Source organism: Bombina bombina, chromosome 6 (assembly GCF_027579735.1).
Source record: "Bombina bombina isolate aBomBom1 chromosome 6, aBomBom1.pri, whole genome shotgun sequence".
Taxonomy (NCBI): Eukaryota; Metazoa; Chordata; class Amphibia; order Anura; family Bombinatoridae; genus Bombina; species Bombina bombina.
This window is the reverse complement of record NC_069504.1, coordinates 913,145,581-913,166,351: the sequence shown is the minus strand read 5'-3', so window position 1 is coordinate 913,166,351 and position 20,771 is coordinate 913,145,581. Positions and strand designations below refer to the sequence as shown.

At 41.9% G+C, this 20,771-nt stretch overlaps 1 protein-coding gene across 2 annotated transcripts in view; it reads right to left on the bottom strand.

The window, feature by feature from the left end:
- The window catches only part of CTNNA1 (catenin alpha 1), a 177,369-nt gene that overhangs the window by 143,116 nt on the left and 13,482 nt on the right, over positions 1–20,771 (bottom strand). The window contains exon 2 of one of the 2 annotated variants that reach the window (XM_053718551.1): positions 19,361–19,454. The exons of the other annotated variant lie outside the window; for it this stretch is intronic. Within the exon in view, the coding sequence (XP_053574526.1) occupies positions 19,361–19,406 (46 nt within the window). The 5' untranslated portion in view covers positions 19,407–19,454. The remainder of the gene's footprint in view (positions 1–19,360; positions 19,455–20,771) is intronic. 2 annotated transcript variants of the gene reach the window in all.

Sequence of the window (20,771 nt, the reverse complement as noted above, 5' to 3'; positions counted from 1 at the left end):
TCTCTCCAAAATTGATGAAAAGACAAGAAGAACACTGCTCTGTGAGGCTACCAAGAGGCTTACAGCAACATTAAAGGAGCTGCAGGAATATCTGGCAAGTACTGGCTGTGTGGTACATGTGACAACAATCTCACGTATTCTTCATATGTATGGGTTATGGGGTAGAGTGGCAAGATGAAAGCCTTTTCTTACAAAGAAAAACATCCAAGCCAGGCTACATTTTGCAAAAACACATCTGAAGTCTCCCAAAAGCATGTGGGAAAAGGTGTTATGGTCTGATGAAACCAAGGTTGAACTTTTTGGCCATAATTCCAAAAGATATATGTTGGGCACAAAAACACTGCACATCACCAAACGAACACCATACCCACAGTGAAGCATGGTGGTGGCAGCATCATGCTTTGGGGCTGTTTTTCTTCAGCTGGAACTGGGGCGCCTTAGTTAAACTAGAGGGAATTATGAACAGTTCCAAATACCAGTCAATATTGGCACAAAACTTCAGGCTTCTGCTAGAAAGCTGAACATGAAGAGGAACTTCATCTTTCAGCATGACAACGACCCAAAGCATACATCCAAATCAACAAAGGAATGGCTTCAACAGAAGAAGATTAAAATTTTGGAATGGCCCAGCCAGAGCCCAGACCTGAATCCGATTGAACATTGTGGGGTGATCTGAAGAGGGCTGTGCACAGGAGATGCCCTCGCAATCTGACAGATTTAGAGTGTTTGTGCAAAGAAGAGTGGGCAAATCTTGCAAGTCAAAAATGTGCCATGCTGATAGACTCATACCCAAAAAGACTGAGTGCTGTAATAAAATCAAAAGGTGCTTCAACAAAGTATTAGTTTAAGGGTGTGCACACTTATGCAACCATATTTTATTTTTATATTTTTTCTTCCCTCTACCTAAAAGCTTTCAGTTTGTTTTTCACTTGAGTTGTACAGTTTATAGGTCACATTAAAGGTGGAAAAAGTTCTGAAATGATTTATCTTTGTCTCATTTTTTTTACATCACAAAAACCTGCTCCAGAACTAGTATCCCAGGTAAGGGTTGTACAAAGGGGATACATTTATAGAATCAAAGTCACTGTGTTAGGAGACCAAAATGGATACGCTCATATAGGCAAAAAACACTTGAACACCCTATACACCCCAATAGCTTGCTACAGAGTAGCTAAGGACGAGAGACCATATAGATGATCCATTCTTGAGCTCCATAGGAAGGCTCTAGCGGTGAAAAGCAACGGATATACTCCAGCTGTCAAACAGACCTTGACTCACCGCAATCCGGCCCGGGCTCAATCCTCGTCGAGGTTAATCCTTCTGAAAATCGCTTGCAAGTAATCTCCGTTCAAAGTTGGCGTCCCGCTATGCAGGAGGGGGGTGTCGTGAGACGTGAAACGTCACGTGGCTCGGCTTGTTCAGTCGGCTGTCCGTGTTGTACCAACAGTAGGGAATCACTATCACCGTACTCAAGAGCTTGACAAACCGTTTCTGCTGCCCAGTAAAATGGATAGTCAAATAGGAAGTAAATGCAGATAACGGTTAGTGATTAAAAGCAAATGTCTTCTTTATTAACAACGTGGTTAAAAAGATATCCGTGGAGCACACAGAAAGCATCAGCAGTTACAAGACATCCACTAACATGTTTCAGCCCTCAGGCCGTAATAATAGCTAATGGATAGTACACCTGTGCACCTTAAAAGGAACAGGAATAACCCTGATTGGTTAAAAACAAAAGGGGAACAGTGATGCAAGTGTATACGTAACAAATTTACAATATCAAAAACACTTACTTGCTTTTTGTTGCTTACTTTTTATGTGTATATATATATATATATATATATATATATATATATATATATATATATATATATATATATATATATATATATATACATACATATATATATACACATACATATACATATACACACACACAGGGATGCACAATTTATATCGCCAAGGACATGCAGCACTGGTGACACCCGGAGGTGTAGACTGCCCCTCCATACTGCCCCCTGAACAGGCCAACCGCGATATTGGTAAATTTCCAGGTGGGCGGGGGGGGCCCCCATCAGGGAGCGTTGAGTTTTACTTATACAGGGCGGCTCTGAAAGCCAGCTAAGGCCACGCTAAAAGTTTATTATTGCAGATGCTACAAAATCTTAGATAAAAAGTATTCCCTCCCAGGTAGTCTAGTAAGGGAGCATTTGGTCTGCACCTCTGTCTGGTGCAGTCCATACTAATCGCTCCCCTCCTGGTTCCAGCATGACATGAAATGCTTCCTGTTTCTCCCTTGCTGGATATCAGACATGAAGCCAGAGAGTTTTCATGCAAAGTGGCCAGGCTACCAGAGAATAAAAGTCGCAATTGCAATAGAGACGTCAGTCCTTGTAAGTATTTCTACATATGTGAATTATGCATTGACACATTAATTTCCTGATTGTACATTTTCATGCGTCAGATCAGCACTTTAGGTTAATTTTTGGATTCACTCCATTTCAGTTTTATCACTATGCATTAAAAAAAATAAGGATAGATTTATCCAAACAGTATTTGAGTTTTTCCTAGTACTCTCAGCTTTTTATTTTATTTTACTCCCTTATTGTATTAGTTCGCAAGTTCTATCATGGTGAGCCAAGGTAAATAAAATTTTATCTAATGTGTTGTAACGTCCATATCTTGATTCAGTTCCCTAAGAAGCATTCATTTAACTTCCCTCCATTTTCTTTACTCTGATTTAAAAATGTAACAGGTAGGGGTTGGAGTCTTATACACACCTGAAAATGTGAGGTTTCAGGCTTTTGTATTCTGTGGAGACCCACAAACTCTTTAGATAATATTTTAGCAGATCTCCAAGTCCTCTGCAGACAAACAATGTGAGGACTTGGAAACACTAACAATGACAGCATTTCAGCAGATCTCTATGTTCCCATTTATCAGACACCGAGGTGACGCAGATGATTATGTAATGGGGCTTTCCAGCAGGTCACTTGGTACCCAGTTATTTAACACTGCATGGGAAGGTTATGTAATGCAATATTCTGGACTTGGCTGTACAGCATTCTTGAGCTTTTTGTTTCCCTCTGCACAACCTTCAAAGCATTGGTCTGGCAGCAGCAAACAGCAGACAACAGTTAATGACACCCATAAGTAACTTGAGGACCCCAAACTAGGGCAGTAAGGCCTTTATTTTAAGGGCACCCTGCCCTACTTTATATATTGGTTACCTGTAGATATCTAAAGTAAAAAGAGCTTGTGTCACTGGTCCGTTTGTTTTCTAATATTTCTGTTGAGAAATGGTCTCCACTCAAGCCCAAAAGGCTTTAGTTACATATATTTTTCAAAAACAAAAGCAGATGTTTGTGTGGATGATGGTGTCATTGAAGAAACCATGAAACACTAGGCTCTGTTTTTAAGATGGTTTATTTTTATTTAACCTTTTCATAGAAAATCTAAAGGATATGCCATTACAATTAGTCTTGCAACTCAGAACAAATACATACCTAGATTATGTAAAAATCTCTTTCACGTACAATGTGTATGTATAAAATATAATGTGTGCTTGCATAGATAAATGACCGGGCACCTGTATGGGTAAATGACCGGGCACCTGTATGGGTAAATGACCCTGCACATGCATGGGTAAATGACGGTGTAAGGGACTGTGTGCACGTATAGTTAAACGACTGTGTATGTGACTGTGTATAGTATGGGTAAATGACTATGAGACTGTGAAATCTGTTCTGTTTAATCTCACTACCTACTTGCATTTGTTGATTGTATTAAAGTATTGTTAGGTCTGTCTCTTAAGTTTTTATCAATAAAAGCCTTAAATAGTTTTAAAATTATTTTGCGAATCAGGACAAGTAGATTGTCACAAGGGACAAGTAGATTGGGCTCCCACTTTAGTCACTTGGAAAAATTTTTTTTTTTTTAATCTATATATATTTTCTGTCTTCTATGAATATAATCAATAAGACGGATTCAACATTTCTGACGTAGGAAGAGACGACCTGGGGGCGGGGGAAATCGCTGATCATGGTGTTCCACACTTGTTTCTTTTTTTAAAAAGTCTGCTATGTAAACTTTCATGTATGAAAGTGCCCCTGTTTTTAATAGTATTTTTAATAACAGGGCTTTCATTCGTGAAACATTACATTCACTTTTACTTTTGACGTCTGCCTGGTCTTGAACTGGATAAAAATTATTTGGTTTCATAAAATCTTTTCAGTGTGTTTTAAAATGTCCTCAAATAAATATTCTATAAGACTGATGTTTGGAACTGAAAAAGTTTTCAGCACTCAGGAGAACAGGTGCATTAGCAGAAACAAATAAATAGATCAGGTGCTAATCATTAAAAGGACACTAAACACAATTTTTTTTCTTTTGTGATTCAGATAGAGCATGCAATTTTAAGTAAGTTTCTAATTTACTCCCAATATCAAAAATGTTTCATTCTTTTGGTATCTTTATTTGAAAAGCAAGAATGCAAGTTTAGATGCCGGACCATTTTTGGTGAACAACCTGGGTTGTTCTTGCTGATTGGTGGATAAACTCACCCCCCAATAATTCTGAACCAAAAATTGGGTGGCTCCTTAGCTTAGATGCCTTTTTCAAATAAAGATAGCAAGAGAACAAAGAAAAAATGAAATTAGAAAGTTTCTTAAAATTGCACGCGCTATGTGAATCACAAAAAAAAAATTTTTTTGGGTTCACTGTCGATTTAACCCCTTGGCGACCAAGGATGTGTCAGACACGTCCTACAAAAAAAAAAAACATAATTTATGCTTACCTGATAAATTCCTTTCTTCTGTAGTGTGATCAGTCCACGGGTCATCATTACTTCTGGGATATTACTCCTCCCCAACAGGAAGTGCAAGAGGATTCACCCAGCAGAGCTGCATATAGCTCCTCCCCTCTACGTCACTCCCAGTCATTCGACCAAGGACCAACGAGAAAGGAAAAGCCAAGGGTGAAGTGGTGACTGGAGTATAAATTAAAAAATATTTACCTGCCTTAAAAACAGGGCGGGCCGTGGACTGATCACACTACAGAAGAAAGGAATTTATCAGGTAAGCATAAATTATGTTTTCTTCTGTTAAGTGTGATCAGTCCACGGGTCATCATTACTTCTGGGATACCAATACCAAAGCAAAAGTACACGGATGACGGGAGGGATAGGCAGGCTCTTTATACAGAAGGAACCACTGCCTGAAGAACCTTTCTCCCAAAAATAGCCTCCGATGAAGCAAAAGTGTCAAATTTGTAAAATTTGGAAAAAGTATGAAGCGAAGACCAAGTTGCAGCCTTGCAAATCTGTTCAACAGAGGCCTCATTCTTGAAGGCCCAAGTGGAAGCCACAGCTCTAGTAGAATGAGCTGTAATTCTTTCAGGAGGCTGCTGTCCAGCAGTCTCATAAGCTAAACGAATTATGCTACGAAGCCAAAAAGAAAGAGGGGTAGCGGAAGCTTTTTGACCTCTCCTCTGCCCAGAGTAAATGACAAACAGAGAAGACGTTTGTCGAAATTCCTTAGTTGCCTGTAAGTAAAATTTTAGAGCACGGACTACATCCAGGTTGTGCAGTAGACGTTCCTTCTTTGAAGAAGGATTTGGGCATAAAGAAGGAACAACAATCTCTTGATTGATATTCCTGTTAGTAACTACCTTAGGTAAGAACCCAGGTTTAGTACGCAGGACTACCTTATCAAAATGAAAAATCAAATAAGGAGAATCACAATGTAAGGCTGATAATTCAGAGACTCTTCGAGCCGAGGAAATAGCCATTAAAAATAGAACTTTCCAAGATAACAACTTTATATCAATGGAATGAAGGGGTTCAAACGGAACGCCCTGTAAAACATTAAGAACAAGGTTTAAACTCCATGGTGGAGCAACAGTTTTAAACACAGGCTTAATCCTGGCCAAAGCCTGACAAAAAGCCTGGACGTCAGGAACTTCTGACAGACGTTTGTGTAACAGAATGGACAGAGCTGAGATCTGTCCCTTTAATGAACTAGCAGATAAACCCTTTTCTAAACCTTCTTGTAGAAAAGACAATATCCTAGGAATCCTAACCTTACTCCAAGAGTAACCTTTGGATTCACACCAATATAGGTATTTACGCCATATCTTATGGTAAATCTTTCTGGTAACAGGTTTCCTAGCCTGTATTAAGGTATCAATAACTGACTCAGAAAACCCACGTCTTGATAAAATCAAGCGTTCAATTTCCAAGCAGTCAGCTTCAGAGAAGTTAGATTTTGATGTTTGAAGGGACCCTGTATCAGAAGGTCCTGTTTCAGAGGTAGAGACCAAGGTGGACAGGATGACAAGTCCACCAGGTCTGCATACCAAGTCCTGCGTGGCCACGCAGGTGCTATTAGAATCACTGATGCTCTCTCTTGTTTGATTCTGGCAATCAATCGAGGAAGTAACGGGAAGGGTGGAAACACGTAAGCCATCCTGAAGTCCCAAGGTGCTGTCAGAGCATCTATCAGGACTGCTCCTGGATCCCTGGATCTGGACCCGTAACGAGGAAGCTTGGCGTTCTGTCGAGACGCCATGAGATCTATCTCTGGTTTGCCCCAACGTCGAAGTATTTGGGCAAAGACCTCCGGATGAAGTTCCCACTCCCCCCGATGAAAAGTCTGACGACTTAAGAAATCCGCCTCCCAGGATGTGGATTGCTGACAGGTGGCAAGAGTGAGACTCTGCCCAGCAAATTATCTTTGATACTTCCATCATAGCTAGGGAGCTTCTTGTCCCTCCCTGATGGTTGATGTAAGCTACAGTCGTGATGTTGTCCGACTGAAACCTGATGAACCCCCGAGTTGTCAACTGGGGCCAAGCCAGGAGGGCATTGAGAACTGCTCTCAATTCCAGAATGTTTATTGGCAGGAGACTCTCCTCCTGACTCCATTGTCCCTGAGCCTTCAGAGAATTCCAGACGGCACCCCAACCTAGAAGGCTGGCGTCTGTTGTTACAATTGTCCAGTCTGGTCTGCTGAATGGCATCCCCCTGGACAGATGTGGCCGAGAAAGCCACCATAGAAGAGAATTTCTGGTCTCTTGATCCAGATTCAGAGAAGGGGATAAGTCTGAGTAATCCCCATTCCACTGACTTAGCATGCACAGTTGCAGTGGTCTGAGGTGTAAGCGTGCAAAGGGTACTATGTCCATTGCCGCTACCATTAAGCCGATTACCTCCATGCATTGAGCCACTGACGGGTGTTGAATGGAATGAAGAGTGCGGCAAGCACTTTGAAGTCTTGTTAGCCTGTCCTCTGTCAGGTAAATCTTCATTTCTACAGAATCTATAAGAGTCCCCAGGAAGGGAACTCTTGTGAGTGGAACGAGTGAACTTTTCTTTTCGTTCACCTTCCATCCATGTGACCTTAGAAATGCCAGCACTAACTCTGTATGAGACTTGGCAGTTTGAAAGCTTGAAGCTTGTATCAGAATGTCGTCTAGGTATGGAGCTACCGAGATTCCCCGCGGTCTTAGTACCGCCAGAAGAGCACCCAGAACCTTTGTGAAGATTCTTGGAGCTGTAGCCAATCCGAATGGAAGAGCCACAAACTGGTAATGCCTGTCTAGGAAGGCAAACCTTAGGTACCGATAATGATCTTTGTGAATTGGTATGTGAAGGTAAGCATCTTTTAAATCTACAGTGGTCATGTACTGACCCTCTTGGATCATAGGTAAAATTGTCCGAATAGTCTCCATCTTGAACGATGGAACTCTTAGGAATTTGTTTAGGATCTTTAAGTCCAGGATTGGTCTGAAAGTTCCCTCTTTTTTGGGAACCACAAACAGATTTGAGTAAAACCCCTGTCCCTGTTCCGATCGTGGAACTGGATGGATTACTCCCATTAACAAGAGCTCTTGTACGCAGCGTAGAAACGCCTCTTTCTTTGTCTGGATTGTTGACAATCTTGACAGATGAAATCTCTCTCTTGGAGGAGAGTATTTGAAGTCCAGAAGGTATCCCTGAGATATTATCTCTAGCGCCCAGGGATCCTGAACATCTCTTGCCCAAGCCTGGGCGAAGAGAGAAAGTCTGCCCCCCACTAGATCCGATCCCGGATCGGGGGCCCTCAATTCATGCTGTTTTAGGGGCAGCAGCAGGTTTCCTAGTCTGCTTGCCCTTGTTCCAGGACTGGTTAGGTTTCCAGCCTTGTCTGTAGCGAGCAACAGCTCCTTCCTGTTTTGGTGCAGAGGAAGTTGATGCTGCTCCTGCTTTGAAATTACGAAAGGAACGAAAATTAGACTGTCTAGTCTTGGCTTTGTCCTGAGGCAGGGCATGGCCTTTACCTCCTGTAATGTCAGCGATAATCTCTTTCAACCCGGGCCCGAATAAGGTCTGCCCTTTGAAAGGTATATTAAGCAATTTAGACTTAGAAGTAACATCAGCTGACCAGGATTTTAGCCACAGCGCCCTGCGTGCCTGAATGGCGAATCCTGAATTCTTCGCCGTAAGTTTAGTAAGATGTACTACGGCCTCCGAAATGAATGAATTAGCTAGTTTAAGGACTCTAAGCCTGTCCGTAATGTCGTCCAGAGTAGCTGAACCAATGTTCTCTTCCAGAGACTCAATCCAGAATGCCGCTGCAGCCGTGATCGGCTCAATGCATGCAAGGGGTTGCAATATAAAACCTTGTTGAACAAACATTTTCTTAAGGTAACCCTCTAATTTTTTATCCATTGGATCTGAAAAAGCACAGCTATCCTCCACCGGGATAGTGGTACGCTTAGCTAAGGTAGAAACTGCTCCCTCCACCCTAGGGACCGTTTGCCATAAGTCCCTTGTGGTGGCGTCTATTGGAAACATTTTTCTAAATATCGGAGGGGGTGAGAACGGCACACCGGGTCTATCCCACTCCTTAGTAACAATTTCAGTAAGTCTCTTAGGTATAGGAAAAACCTCAGTACTCGTCGGTACCGCAAAATATTTATCCAACCTACACATTTTCTCTGGTATTGCAACTGTGTTACAATCATTCAGAGCCGCTAACACCTCCCCTAGTAATACACGGAGGTTTTCCAGTTTAAATTTAAAATTTGAAATATCTGAATCCAGTCTGTTTGGATCAGAACCGTCACCCACAGAATGAAGCTCTCCGTCCTCATGTTCTGCCACCTGTGACGCAGTGTCTGACATGGCCCTTATATTATCAGCGCACTCTGTTCTCACCCCAGAGTGATCACGCTTACCTCTTAGCTCTGGTAATTTAGCCAAAACCTCAGTCATAACAGTAGCCATATCCTGTAATGTGATTTGTAATGGCCGCCCAGATGTACTCGGCGCTACAATATCACGCACCTCCCTCTGAGCGGGAGATGTAGGTACTGACACGTGAGGCGAGTTAGTCGGCATAACTCTCCCCTCGTTGTTTGGTGAAATTTGTTCAATTTGTACAGATTGACTTTTATTTAAAGTAGCATCAATACAGTTAGTACATAAATTTCTATTGGGCTCCACTTTGGCATTGCAACAAATGACACAGGTATCATCCTCTGAATCAGACATGTTTAACACACTAGCAAATAAACTTGTAACTTGGAAATACAATTCAATTAGAATAATATTAAAACGTACTGTGCCTTTAAGAAGCACAGAAGATCTATGACAGTTGAAAATTAATAAATTGAAACAGTTATAGCCTCAATCCTTGTAAATAACACAACTTTAGCAAAGGTTTAATTCCATTAGCAAAGATAACAAATTCTGAAAGCAGGAAACAAATTACAGAATAAACGTTTTTTATCTCAGTCAAACTATAATTCTCACAGCTCTGCTGAGAGAAATTACCTCCCTCAAAATAAGTTTTGAAGACCCCTGAGCTCTGTAGAGATGAACCGGATCATGCAGGGAATACAATGAGTTGCTGACTGAAATATTTGATGTGTAGTAAAAGCGCCAAAAAAACGGCCCCTCCCCCTCACACACAGCAGTGAGGGAGAACAGAAACTGTCAGAAAACAGATTAAGCAACTGCCAAGTGGAAAAATAGTGCCCAAACATTTATTCACTCAGTACCTCAGTAAATGAAAACGATTTTACATTCCAGCAAAAACGTTAAACATAATCTCTAGTTATTAAACAGCTTTATGTATTTCTTACAGTGTAATTCTAGTGAAGTACCATTCCCCAGAATACTGAAGTGTAAAGTATACATACATGACATTATATCGGTATGGCAGGATTTTCTCATCAATTCCATTGTCAGAAAATAAAAACTGCTATATACCTCTATGCAGATTCATCTGCCCGCTGTCCCCTGATCTGAAGTTTACCTCTCCTCAGATGGCCGAGAAACAGCAATATGATCTTAACTACTCCGGCTACAATCATAACAAAAACTCTGGTAGATTCTTCTTCAAACTCTGCCAGAGAGATAATAACACACTCCGGTGCTATTTTAAAATAACAAACTTTTGATTGAAGATATAAAACTAAGTATAATCACCATAGTCCTCTCACACATCCTATCTAGTCGTTGGGTGCAAGAGAATGACTGGGAGCGACGTAGAGGGGAGGAGCTATATGCAGCTCTGCTGGGTGAATCCTCTTGCACTTCCTGTTGGGGAGGAGTAATATCCCAGAAGTAATGATGACCCGTGGACTGATCACACTTAACAGAAGAAATACAGTTAAGGACCAAGAATGGTCTACTGCATGTATTGAAATAAAGAAGACTTTCTTGTATCAATGGAGACCACTTTTTCCTTATTACTCCTATTGATTGGTGAGTTTGGCAGTTCTCACTGAGTGGAGCTGTGCTGGTTTATATTTGTGCTTTTTTATACTGTTCCTGACTGCCGGGCTCAGTTTTGATCACACCCATAGAGCAATCACTTCCGGTTTCACTCCACATGGAGCACGGCAGTCAAGCAGAGCATCAGAAGCCATCAGTCAGGCTTCTGATGCTAACAGTGTGCTGAGTGCCTTGGTGGATCGAGGCACTTGGTAAATTTAAAAAAAAAAAAAAAAAAAAAAAAAAAAAAGCTCCCCCTCCCCCAAATGGCTTCAAAGATGGTGCTGCCCAGTGCATCATGGGGCTTCTGGGGGTGTCCCTAGTCTGCCTCATCATAGGGGCAGACTGGGGTCTTCCAATCTGAGCTTGCCCCTATAATTACATTTATAATAATAAAAAATCCCATTTGTCTGATCATGTCAATATTAGTAAATATTGACACTGACCAGTGTGGAGAGAAAAAAGAAAAAAGTTATCTGTGGTGTTTAGGAGAGAAAGAAAGATTTAGTTAGTTATATTAGTATAAAAATTGTGAGACCCAAAGGCCCTTTTCAGAGCCATTCCCTAGCTTGCCAGCTATCAGTATAAATCACTGGCTCTTGCATTTTTTTTAGGGGTTAATTTTTTATTTTTTTAGTAATTTGCAAGACCCAAAGGCTCTTTTCAGAGCCAGTTAATTTAAATTGTGTATATTTTTTTTTAGCAATTTTTTCTCTCTGACAGATGAAAATAAATCGTGTCACAGAGAACATATCGTGCTGAGGAGGAATATGCTATCCTTGCGTCAGAGTCAGACGCCTCTATGGCGGACTCAGACCCCAATTTTGACCCTACCATATGCTCAGATACAATATTAGATACAGTCTCAACTGATAGTAAAGTATCTGTGGCTGCAAGCCCCCCTGCCAGAAGGAGATGTGTTGCTCCAGCTGCCAATGCCTCATCACCAGATGCCAGATATCCTACCCTTCACAGCAAATCCTGGCATTAATGTCGATGTGGCAGGAACATTGTCGCCCAAACTAATTTATATGCCCATCAGTTCCATGCTGCAAAGCCTGACTCATATTTGGCAAAGCAGCAATGGGCCCCCATTGATGTGCCAGAATTTTAAAAAAATCTGGGCATCGACTATGCTGATCGGCATAATAAAGAAACCCTCCATCCACTCCTACTGGAGCAGTAACCCCATCTGCTCTACCCCCATTTTCTCCCAGTGTATGTCGAGGAAGAGGTATGAAATGATTCTACATTTCATGCACTTCAGCAACAACAGCCTGTGCCCCCCTAGGGAGCACCCCCAGGCTGTATAAAATCTGCGCCGATTACAAACTTTGCTGCCAGGTTTGCAGAGGCTTATACACCTGGAAGTAATATGCGCGTGAATGAATCCATGATGAAGTATAAAAAGGGAAGGCTGGGATTCAAGCAGTATATTCCTTCCAAGCGCTCCAGGTATGGAGCAAAGGTGTATAAAGGCTGGGATTCAAGCAGTATATTCCTTCCAAGCGCTCCAGGTATGGAGTAAAGGTGTATGAGAGCGAGTTTGGGTATAACTCAGGCCATCCGGGTGTACGAGGGAAAGGATATCCACCTTGACCCTCCAGGTTGCCCAGAACATATTGGAACCACTGGAAAGATTGTCTGGGACCTGATATTACCCCTGATCAACAAAGGGTACCACTTGTATCTAGACAATTTCTATAACAAGTGTCCTTTTGGTCAAGCTACTGTATTGTTTTGATACAGTGGCTTGCAGTACAATTAGAAAGAACCACACAGGTTTTCCAGGACAACTTGCCCGCACACGGCTACGAAAGGGGGAGACCTCAGCTCTGCGCCAAGAGGAGCTGTTGGCAGTTAAGTCCACAATGAGAGGACTGAGGTCTCTGTATGTGGCAGAGCTGAGAGCATAAGGAAGCCAGTGTGCATCGAGGCTTATAACCGGCATATGCGTGGAGTTTATCTGGCAGATCTACCTAATTATGCAAAAGACAACGGCCTGCTACAAAAAGGTTGCAATTTACTTAATGCAGATTGCAACCCACAACGCTTTTTTGTTGTTCAAAAAAGCAAACCCCGGAATGAAAACATACTTTTTTACAGTTTCAGCCCCAGATCATTTCGGAGATTTCGTACCAAGATGCACCTGCTCCCCAGGCGGTGATGGGAGAGAGCAGAGTTGGGCTACTCATTATTAAAATCCCCCGTACTGCGGCGAAGCAGAATCCTCCGAAAAAAATATGCAGAGTCTGTACCAAGAGGGGGCAGAGAAGTGACACCACCTTTTACTGTCCAGGACTCTGCTTCAAGTGGTATCACATTTTTACATTTGACGTTGCGTTTGTAGTTTTTTTTTTTGGGGGGGGTTATGTTTACTGTTACTGAGTTTGTTTTTGTTTTTTACTTTTACATTTCACTGTTCTATTTTTTATAAGTTCTAAAAACAGAATTTATGTTTACCTGATAAATTACTTTCTCCAACGGTGTGTCCGGTCCACGGCGTCATCCTTACTTGTGGGATATTCTCTTCCCCAACAGGAAATGGCAAAGAGCCCAGCAAAGCTGGTCACATGATCCCTCCTAGGCTCCGCCTACCCCAGTCATTCGACCGACGTTAAGGAGGAATATTTGCATAGGAGAAACCATATGGTACCGTGGTGACTGTAGTTAAAGAAAATAAATTATCAGACCTGATTAAAAAAACCAGGGCGGGCCGTGGACCGGACACACCGTTGGAGAAAGTAATTTATCAGGTAAACATAAATTCTGTTTTCTCCAACATAGGTGTGTCCGGTCCACGGCGTCATCCTTACTTGTGGGAACCAATACCAAAGCTTTAGGACACGGATGAAGGGAGGGAGCAAATCAGGTCACCTAAATGGAAGGCACCACGGCTTGCAAAACCTTTCTCCCAAAAATAGCCTCAGAAGAAGCAAAAGTATCAAACTTGTAAAATTTGGTAAAAGTGTGCAGTGAAGACCAAGTCGCTGCCCTACATATCTGATCAACAGAAGCCTCGTTCTTGAAGGCCCATGTGGAAGCCACAGCCCTAGTGGAATGAGCTGTGATTCTTTCGGGAGGCTGCCGTCCGGCAGTCTCGTAAGCCAATCTGATGATGCTTTTAATCCAAAAAGAGAGAGAGGTAGAAGTTGCTTTTTGACCTCTCCTTTTACCGGAATAAACAACAAACAAGGAAGATGTTTGTCTAAAATCCTTTGTAGCATCTAAATAGAATTTTAGAGCGCGAACAACATCCAAATTGTGCAACAAACGTTCCTTCTTTGAAACTGGTTTCGGACACAGAGAAGGTACGATAATCTCCTGGTTAATATTTTTGTTAGAAACAACTTTGGAAGAAAACCAGGTTTAGTACGTAAAACCACCTTATCTGCATGGAACACCAGATAAGGAGGAGAACACTGCAGAGCAGATAATTCTGAAACTCTTCTAGCAGAAGAAATTGCAACTAAAAACAAAACTTTCCAAGATAATAACTTAATATCAACGGAATGCAAGGGTTCAAACGGAACCCCCTGAAGAACTGAAAGAACTAAATTGAGACTCCAAGGAGGAGTCAAAGGTTTGTAAACAGGCTTAATTCTAACCAGAGCCTGAACAAAGGCTTGAACATCTGGCACAGCGGCCAGCTTTTTGTGAAGTAACACAGACAAGGCAGAAATCTGTCCCTTCAGGGAACTTGCAGATAATCCTTTTTCCAATCCTTCTTGAAGGAAGGATAGAATCCTAGGAATCTTAACCTTGTCCCAAGGGAATCCTTTAGATTCACACCAACAGATATATTTTTTCCAAATTTTGTGGTAAATCTTTCTAGTTACAGGCTTTCTGGCCTGAACAAGAGTATCGATAACAGAATCTGAGAATCCTCGCTTCGATAAGATCAAGCGTTCAATCTCCAAGCAGTCAGCTGGAGTGAAACCAGATTCGGATGTTCGAACGGACCCTGAACAAGAAGGTCTCGTCTCAAAGGTAGCTTCCAAGGAGGAGCCGATGACATATTTACCAGATCTGCGTACCAAGTCCTGCGTGGCCACGCAGGAGCTATCAAGATCACCGACGCCCTCTCCTGATTGATCCTGGCTACCAGCCTGGGGATGAGAGGAAACGGCGGGAACACATAAGCTAGTTTGAAGGTCCAAGGTGCTACTAGTGCATCCACTAGAGCCGCCTTGGGATCCCTGGATCTGGACCCGTAGCAAGGAACTTTGAAGTTCTGACGAGAGGCCCTCAGATCCATGTCTGGAATGCCCCACAGCTGAGTGACTTGGGCAAAGATTTCCGGATGGAGTTCCCACTCCCCCGGATGCAATGTCTGACGACTCAGAAAATCCGCTTCCCAATTTTCCACTCCTGGGATGTGGATAGCAGACAGGTGGCAGGAGTGAGACTCCGCCCATAGAATGATTTTGGTCACTTCTTCCATCGCTAGGGAACTCCTTGTTCCCCCCTGATGGTTGATGTACGCAACAGTTGTCATGTTGTCTGATTGAAACCATATGAACTTGGTCCTCGCTAGCTGAGGCCAAGCCTTGAGAGCATTGAATATCGCTCTCAGTTCCAGAATATTTATCGGTAGAAGAGATTCTTCCCGAGACCAAAGACCCTGAGCTTTCAGGGATCCCCAGACCGCGCCCCAGCCCATCAGACTGGCGTCGGTCGTGACAATGACCCACTCTGGTCTGCGGAATGTCATCCCTCGTGACAGGTTGTCCAGGGACAGCCACCAACGGAGTGAGTCTCTGGTCCTCTGATTTACTTGTATCTTCGGAGACAAGTCTGTATAGTCCCCATTCCACTGACTGAGCATGCACAGTTGTAATGGTCTGAGATGAATGCGTGCAAAAGGAACTATGTCCATTGCCGCTACCATCAACCCGATCACTTCCATGCACTGAGCTATGGAAGGAAGAGGAACGGAATGGAGTATCCGACAAGAGTCTAGAAGTTTTGTTTTTCTGGCCTCTGTCAGAAAAATCCTCATTTCTAAGGAGTCTATTATTGTTCCCAAGAAGGGAACCCTAGTTGACGGAGATAGAGAACTCTTTTCCACGTTCACTTTCCATCCGTGAGATCTGAGAAAGGCCAGGACAATGTCCGTGTGAGCCTTTGCTTGAGGAAGAGACGACGCTTGAATCAAAATGTCGTCCAAGTAAGGTACTACAGCAATGCCCCTTGGTCTTAGCACAGCTAGAAGGGACCCTAGTACCTTTGTGAAAATCCTTGGAGCAGTGGCTAATCCGAAAGGAAGCGCCACGAACTGGTAATGTTTGTCCAGGAATGCGAACCTCAGGAACCGATAATGTTCCTTGTGGATAGGAATATGTAGATACGCATCCTTTAAATCCACCGTGGTCATGAATTGACCTTCCTGGATGGAAGGAAGAATAGTTCGAATGGTTTCCATCTTGAACGATGGAACCTTGAGAAACTTGTTTAAGATCTTGAGATCTAAGATTGGTCTGAACGTTCCCTCTTTTTTGGGAACTATAAACAGATTGGAGTAGAACCCCATCCCTTGTACTCTTAATGGAACGGGATGAATCACTCCCATTTTTAACAGGTCTTCTACACAATGTAAGAATGCCTGTCTTTTTATGTGGTCTGAAGACAACTGAGACCTGTGGAACCTCCCCCTTGGGGGAAGTCCCTTGAATTCCAGAAGATAACCTTGGGAGACTATTTCTAGCGTCCAAGGATCCAGAACATCTCTTGCCCAAGCCTGAGCGAAGAGAGAGAGTCTGCCCCCCGCCAGATCCGGTCCCGGATCGGGGGCCAACATTTCATGCTGTCTTGGTAGCAGTGGCAGGTTTCTTGGCCTGCTTTCCCTTGTTCCAGCCTTGCATTGGTCTCCAAGCTGGCTTGGCTTGAGAAGTATTACCCTCTTGCTTAGAGGACGTAGCACTTTGGGCTGGTCCATTTCTACGAAAGGGACGAAAATTAGGTTTATTTTTTGCCTTGAAAGGCCGATCCTGAGGAAGGGCGTGGCCCTTACCCCCAGTGATATCCGAGATAATCTCTTTCAAGTCAGGGCCAAACAGCGTTTTCCCCTTGAAAGGAATGTTAAGTAGCTTGTTCTTGGAAGACGCATCAGCCGACCAAGATTTCAACCAAAGCGCTCTGCGTGCCACAATAGCAAACCCAGAATTCTTAGCCGCTAACCTAGCCAATTGCAAAGTGGCGTCTAGGGTGAAAGAATTACCCAATTTGAGAGCATTGATTCTGTCCCTAATCTCCTCATAAGGAGGAGAATCACTGTCGACCGCCTTTATCAGCTCATCGAACCAGAAACATGCGGCTGTAGCGACAGGGACAATGCATGAAATTGGTTGTAGAAGGTAACCCTGCTGAACAAACATCTTTTTAAGCAAACCTTCTAATTTTTTATCCATAGGATCTTTGAAAGCACAACTATCCTCTATGGGTATAGTGGTGCGTTTGTTTAAAGTGGAAACCGCTCCCTCGACCTTGGGGACTGTCTGCCATAAGTCCTTTCTGGGGTCGACCATAGGAAACAATTTTTTAAATATGGGGGGAGGGACGAAAGGAATACCGGGCCTTTCCCATTCTTTATTAACAATGTCCGCCACCCGCTTGGGTATAGGAAAAGCTTCTGGGAGCCCTGGCACCTCTAGGAACTTGTCCATTTTACATAGTTTCTCTGGGATGACCAACTTGTCACAATCATCCAGAGTGGATAATACCTCCTTAAGCAGAATGCGGAGATGTTCCAACTTAAATTTAAATGCAATCACATCAGGTTCAGCTTGTTGAGAAATGTTCCCTGAATCAGTAATTTCTCCCTCAGACAAAACCTCCCTGGCCCCATCAGACTGAGTTAGGGGCCCTTCAGAAATATTAATATCAGCGTTAATTGTTGCATAGTAAGGAGTATTGGCGCGCTAGATGTACTAGGGGCCTCCTGAGTGGGCAAGACTCGTGTAGACGGAGGGAATGATGCAGTACCATGCTTACTCCCCTCACTTGAGGAATCATCTTGGGCATCATTGTCATTGTCACATAAATCACATTTATTTAAATGAATAGGAATTCTGGCTTCCCCACATTCAGAACACAGTCTATCTGGTAGTTCAGACATGTTAAACAGGCATAAACTTGATAACAAGTACAAAAAACGTTTTAAAATAAAACCGTTACTGTCACTTTAAATTTTAAACTGAACACACTTTATTACTGCAAATGCGAAAAAACATGAAGGAATTGTTCAAAATTTACTAAATTTTCACCACAGTGTCTTAAAGCCTTAAAAGTATTGCACACCAAATTTGGAAGCTTTAACCCTTAAAATAACGGAACCGGAGCCGTTTTGAACATTAACCCCTTTACAGTCCCTGGTATCTGCTTTGCTGAGACCCAACCAAGCCCCAAGGGGAATACGATACCAAATGACGCCTTCAGAAAGTCTTTTCTAAGTATCAGAGCTCCTCTCACATGCGACTGCATGCCATGCCTCTCAAAAACAAGTGCGCAACACCGGCGCGAAAATGAGACTCTGCCTATGCTTTGGGAAAGCCCCTAAAGAATAAGGTGTCTAAAACAGTGCCTGCCGATATTATTATATCAAAATACCCAGATAAAATGATTCCTCAAGGCTAAATATGTGTTAATAATCAATCGATTTAGCCCAAAAAAAGTCTACAGTCTTAATAAGCCCTTTTTGAAGCCCTTATTTACAATCGTAATAAACATGGCTTACCGGATCCCAGAGGGAAAATGACAGCTTCCAGCATTACATCGTCTTGTTAGAATGTGTCATACCTCAAGCAGCAAGAGACTGCTCACTGTTCCCCCAACTGAAGTTAATTGCTCTCAACAGTCCTGTGTGGAACAGCCATGGATTTTAGTGACGGTTGCTAAAATCATTTTCCTCATACAAACAGAAATCTTCATCTCTTTTCTGTTTCTGAGTAAATAGTACATACCAGCACTATTTCAAAATAACAAACTCTTGATTGAATAATAAAAACTACAGTTAAACACTAAAAAACTCTAAGCCATCTCCGTGGAGATGTTGCCTGTACAACGGCAAAGAGAATGACTGGGGTAGGCGGAGCCTAGGAGGGATCATGTGACCAGCTTTGCTGGGCTCTTTGCCATTTCCTGTTGGGGAAGAGAATATCCCACAAGTAAGGATGACGCCGTGGACCGGACACACCTATGTTGGAGAAATTGTTGCTGTATTTTACCAAAACCCCTGCATGGGGGCATGGGTGTACTTAGGTGGTCTTGCAAAAACCAACCTTGAGTGTTTTCTTGCAATAACTTACAAGCTCTCCTAAATCATAGTCCAAAAGCAATGTGTGTGTAAAAATGAAAATTGAAAAATGACCATACACTTTCTCCAATTTATTTGGTTAAAATTGTTGCATCAAAGCACTCCATATTACAATACATTGGGGTGTCAACTTTTCAAATATATGCAAATTTATGGTAAGCAAATAGATTGGGGTATGTAAAAAGGCCCCCCAAAAAGAAGATAGGCAAAGAAGATATGTTAAATGTGGAAAAAAAAAAAAAAGTCAGAAGTTTGGCATTGCACCCCCCCCAAACAAGCCAACAAACCTATAGGTGGTATAACTGTACTCAGGAGATGTTGCTGAACACACATTGGAGTCTTCTTTGGCAGTAACTCATAACAGGAGCTGAGAATCCATGCCTAAAGTACGTGTGCAAAAAATAGCACAAATAAATGACCACTCAAAAGTTTGCCAAAGACTGGTGTTTGAGTTAGTGCATGGAAAGTGTTAAAATACCAGCATTTCAAATACCCTAGGGTATCTACTTCTCAATAATATATGGTTGGATGGGGGTAAATTACATTGGCCGGCTTCAGAAATGTCCCAAATAGGACATGAGTGCATGATGACAGATGTGAAAATTACAAGTTGGAAAAATGGAATTTGCCCCCTAAAAACAAAACGGCCTTTTAGCCCCCCCAGAGAACCTTAACTTTCTTTGTAAATGTATTCTTAAATTGCTATTTTGTCACAAAATCACCACGTTTTTCTTCAAACTTTGGCATAGATTGGTGGTAAAATGGTTGCATGAAAAGAGTCAAAATACCCCAAGTTTAATACCTTAGGTTGTATATATATATATATATAATATATATATATATATTATATATATATTATATATATATATATATATATATATATATATATATATATATATATATATATATATATATATATATATATATATATATATACACACACACACACACACAAACACACATATACATAAATACATATACATACACACATATATACGCACGTATATACACACACACGTACGTGAAGGGATATTCAGGGATTCCTGACAGATATCAGTGTTCCAATGTAACCATCGCTAATTTTGAAAAAAAAAAATGGTTTGGAAATAGCAAAGTGCTACTTGTACTTATTGCCCTGCAACTTGCAAAAAAAAAAAAAAAAAAGAAAAGAACATGTGAACATTGGATATTTCTAAACTCAGGAGAAAAATTTAGAAACTATTTAAGCATGGGTGTTTTTTGGTGGTTGTAGATATGTAACAGATTTTGGGGGTCAAAGTTAGAAAAAGTGTTTTTCCATTTTTCCAATCATTTTATAAAAAAATATAGTAAATTATAAGAATTGATGAAAATAATGGTATCTTTAAAAAGTCCATTTAATGGCAAGAAAAACGGTATATAATGTGTGGGTACAGTAAATGAGTAAGAGGAAAATTACAGCTAAACACAAACACAGCAGAAATGTAAAAATAGCCCTAGTCCCAAACAGTCAGAAAATTGAAAAGTGCTGTGGTCACTAAGGGGTTAAAAGGGGCATTCAATTGCTGAGTACAACTACAATAGAATGGTAACTACTCCATGAATTTTTGTTTCCTCCTGAACCGTATCCTCTTGTGCAAGTGAAACACACTAAGATTTGCCCCAATCATAGTGTGTTTCACTTGCACAAGAGGATATACGGCTATGAAAAGAGCAGAA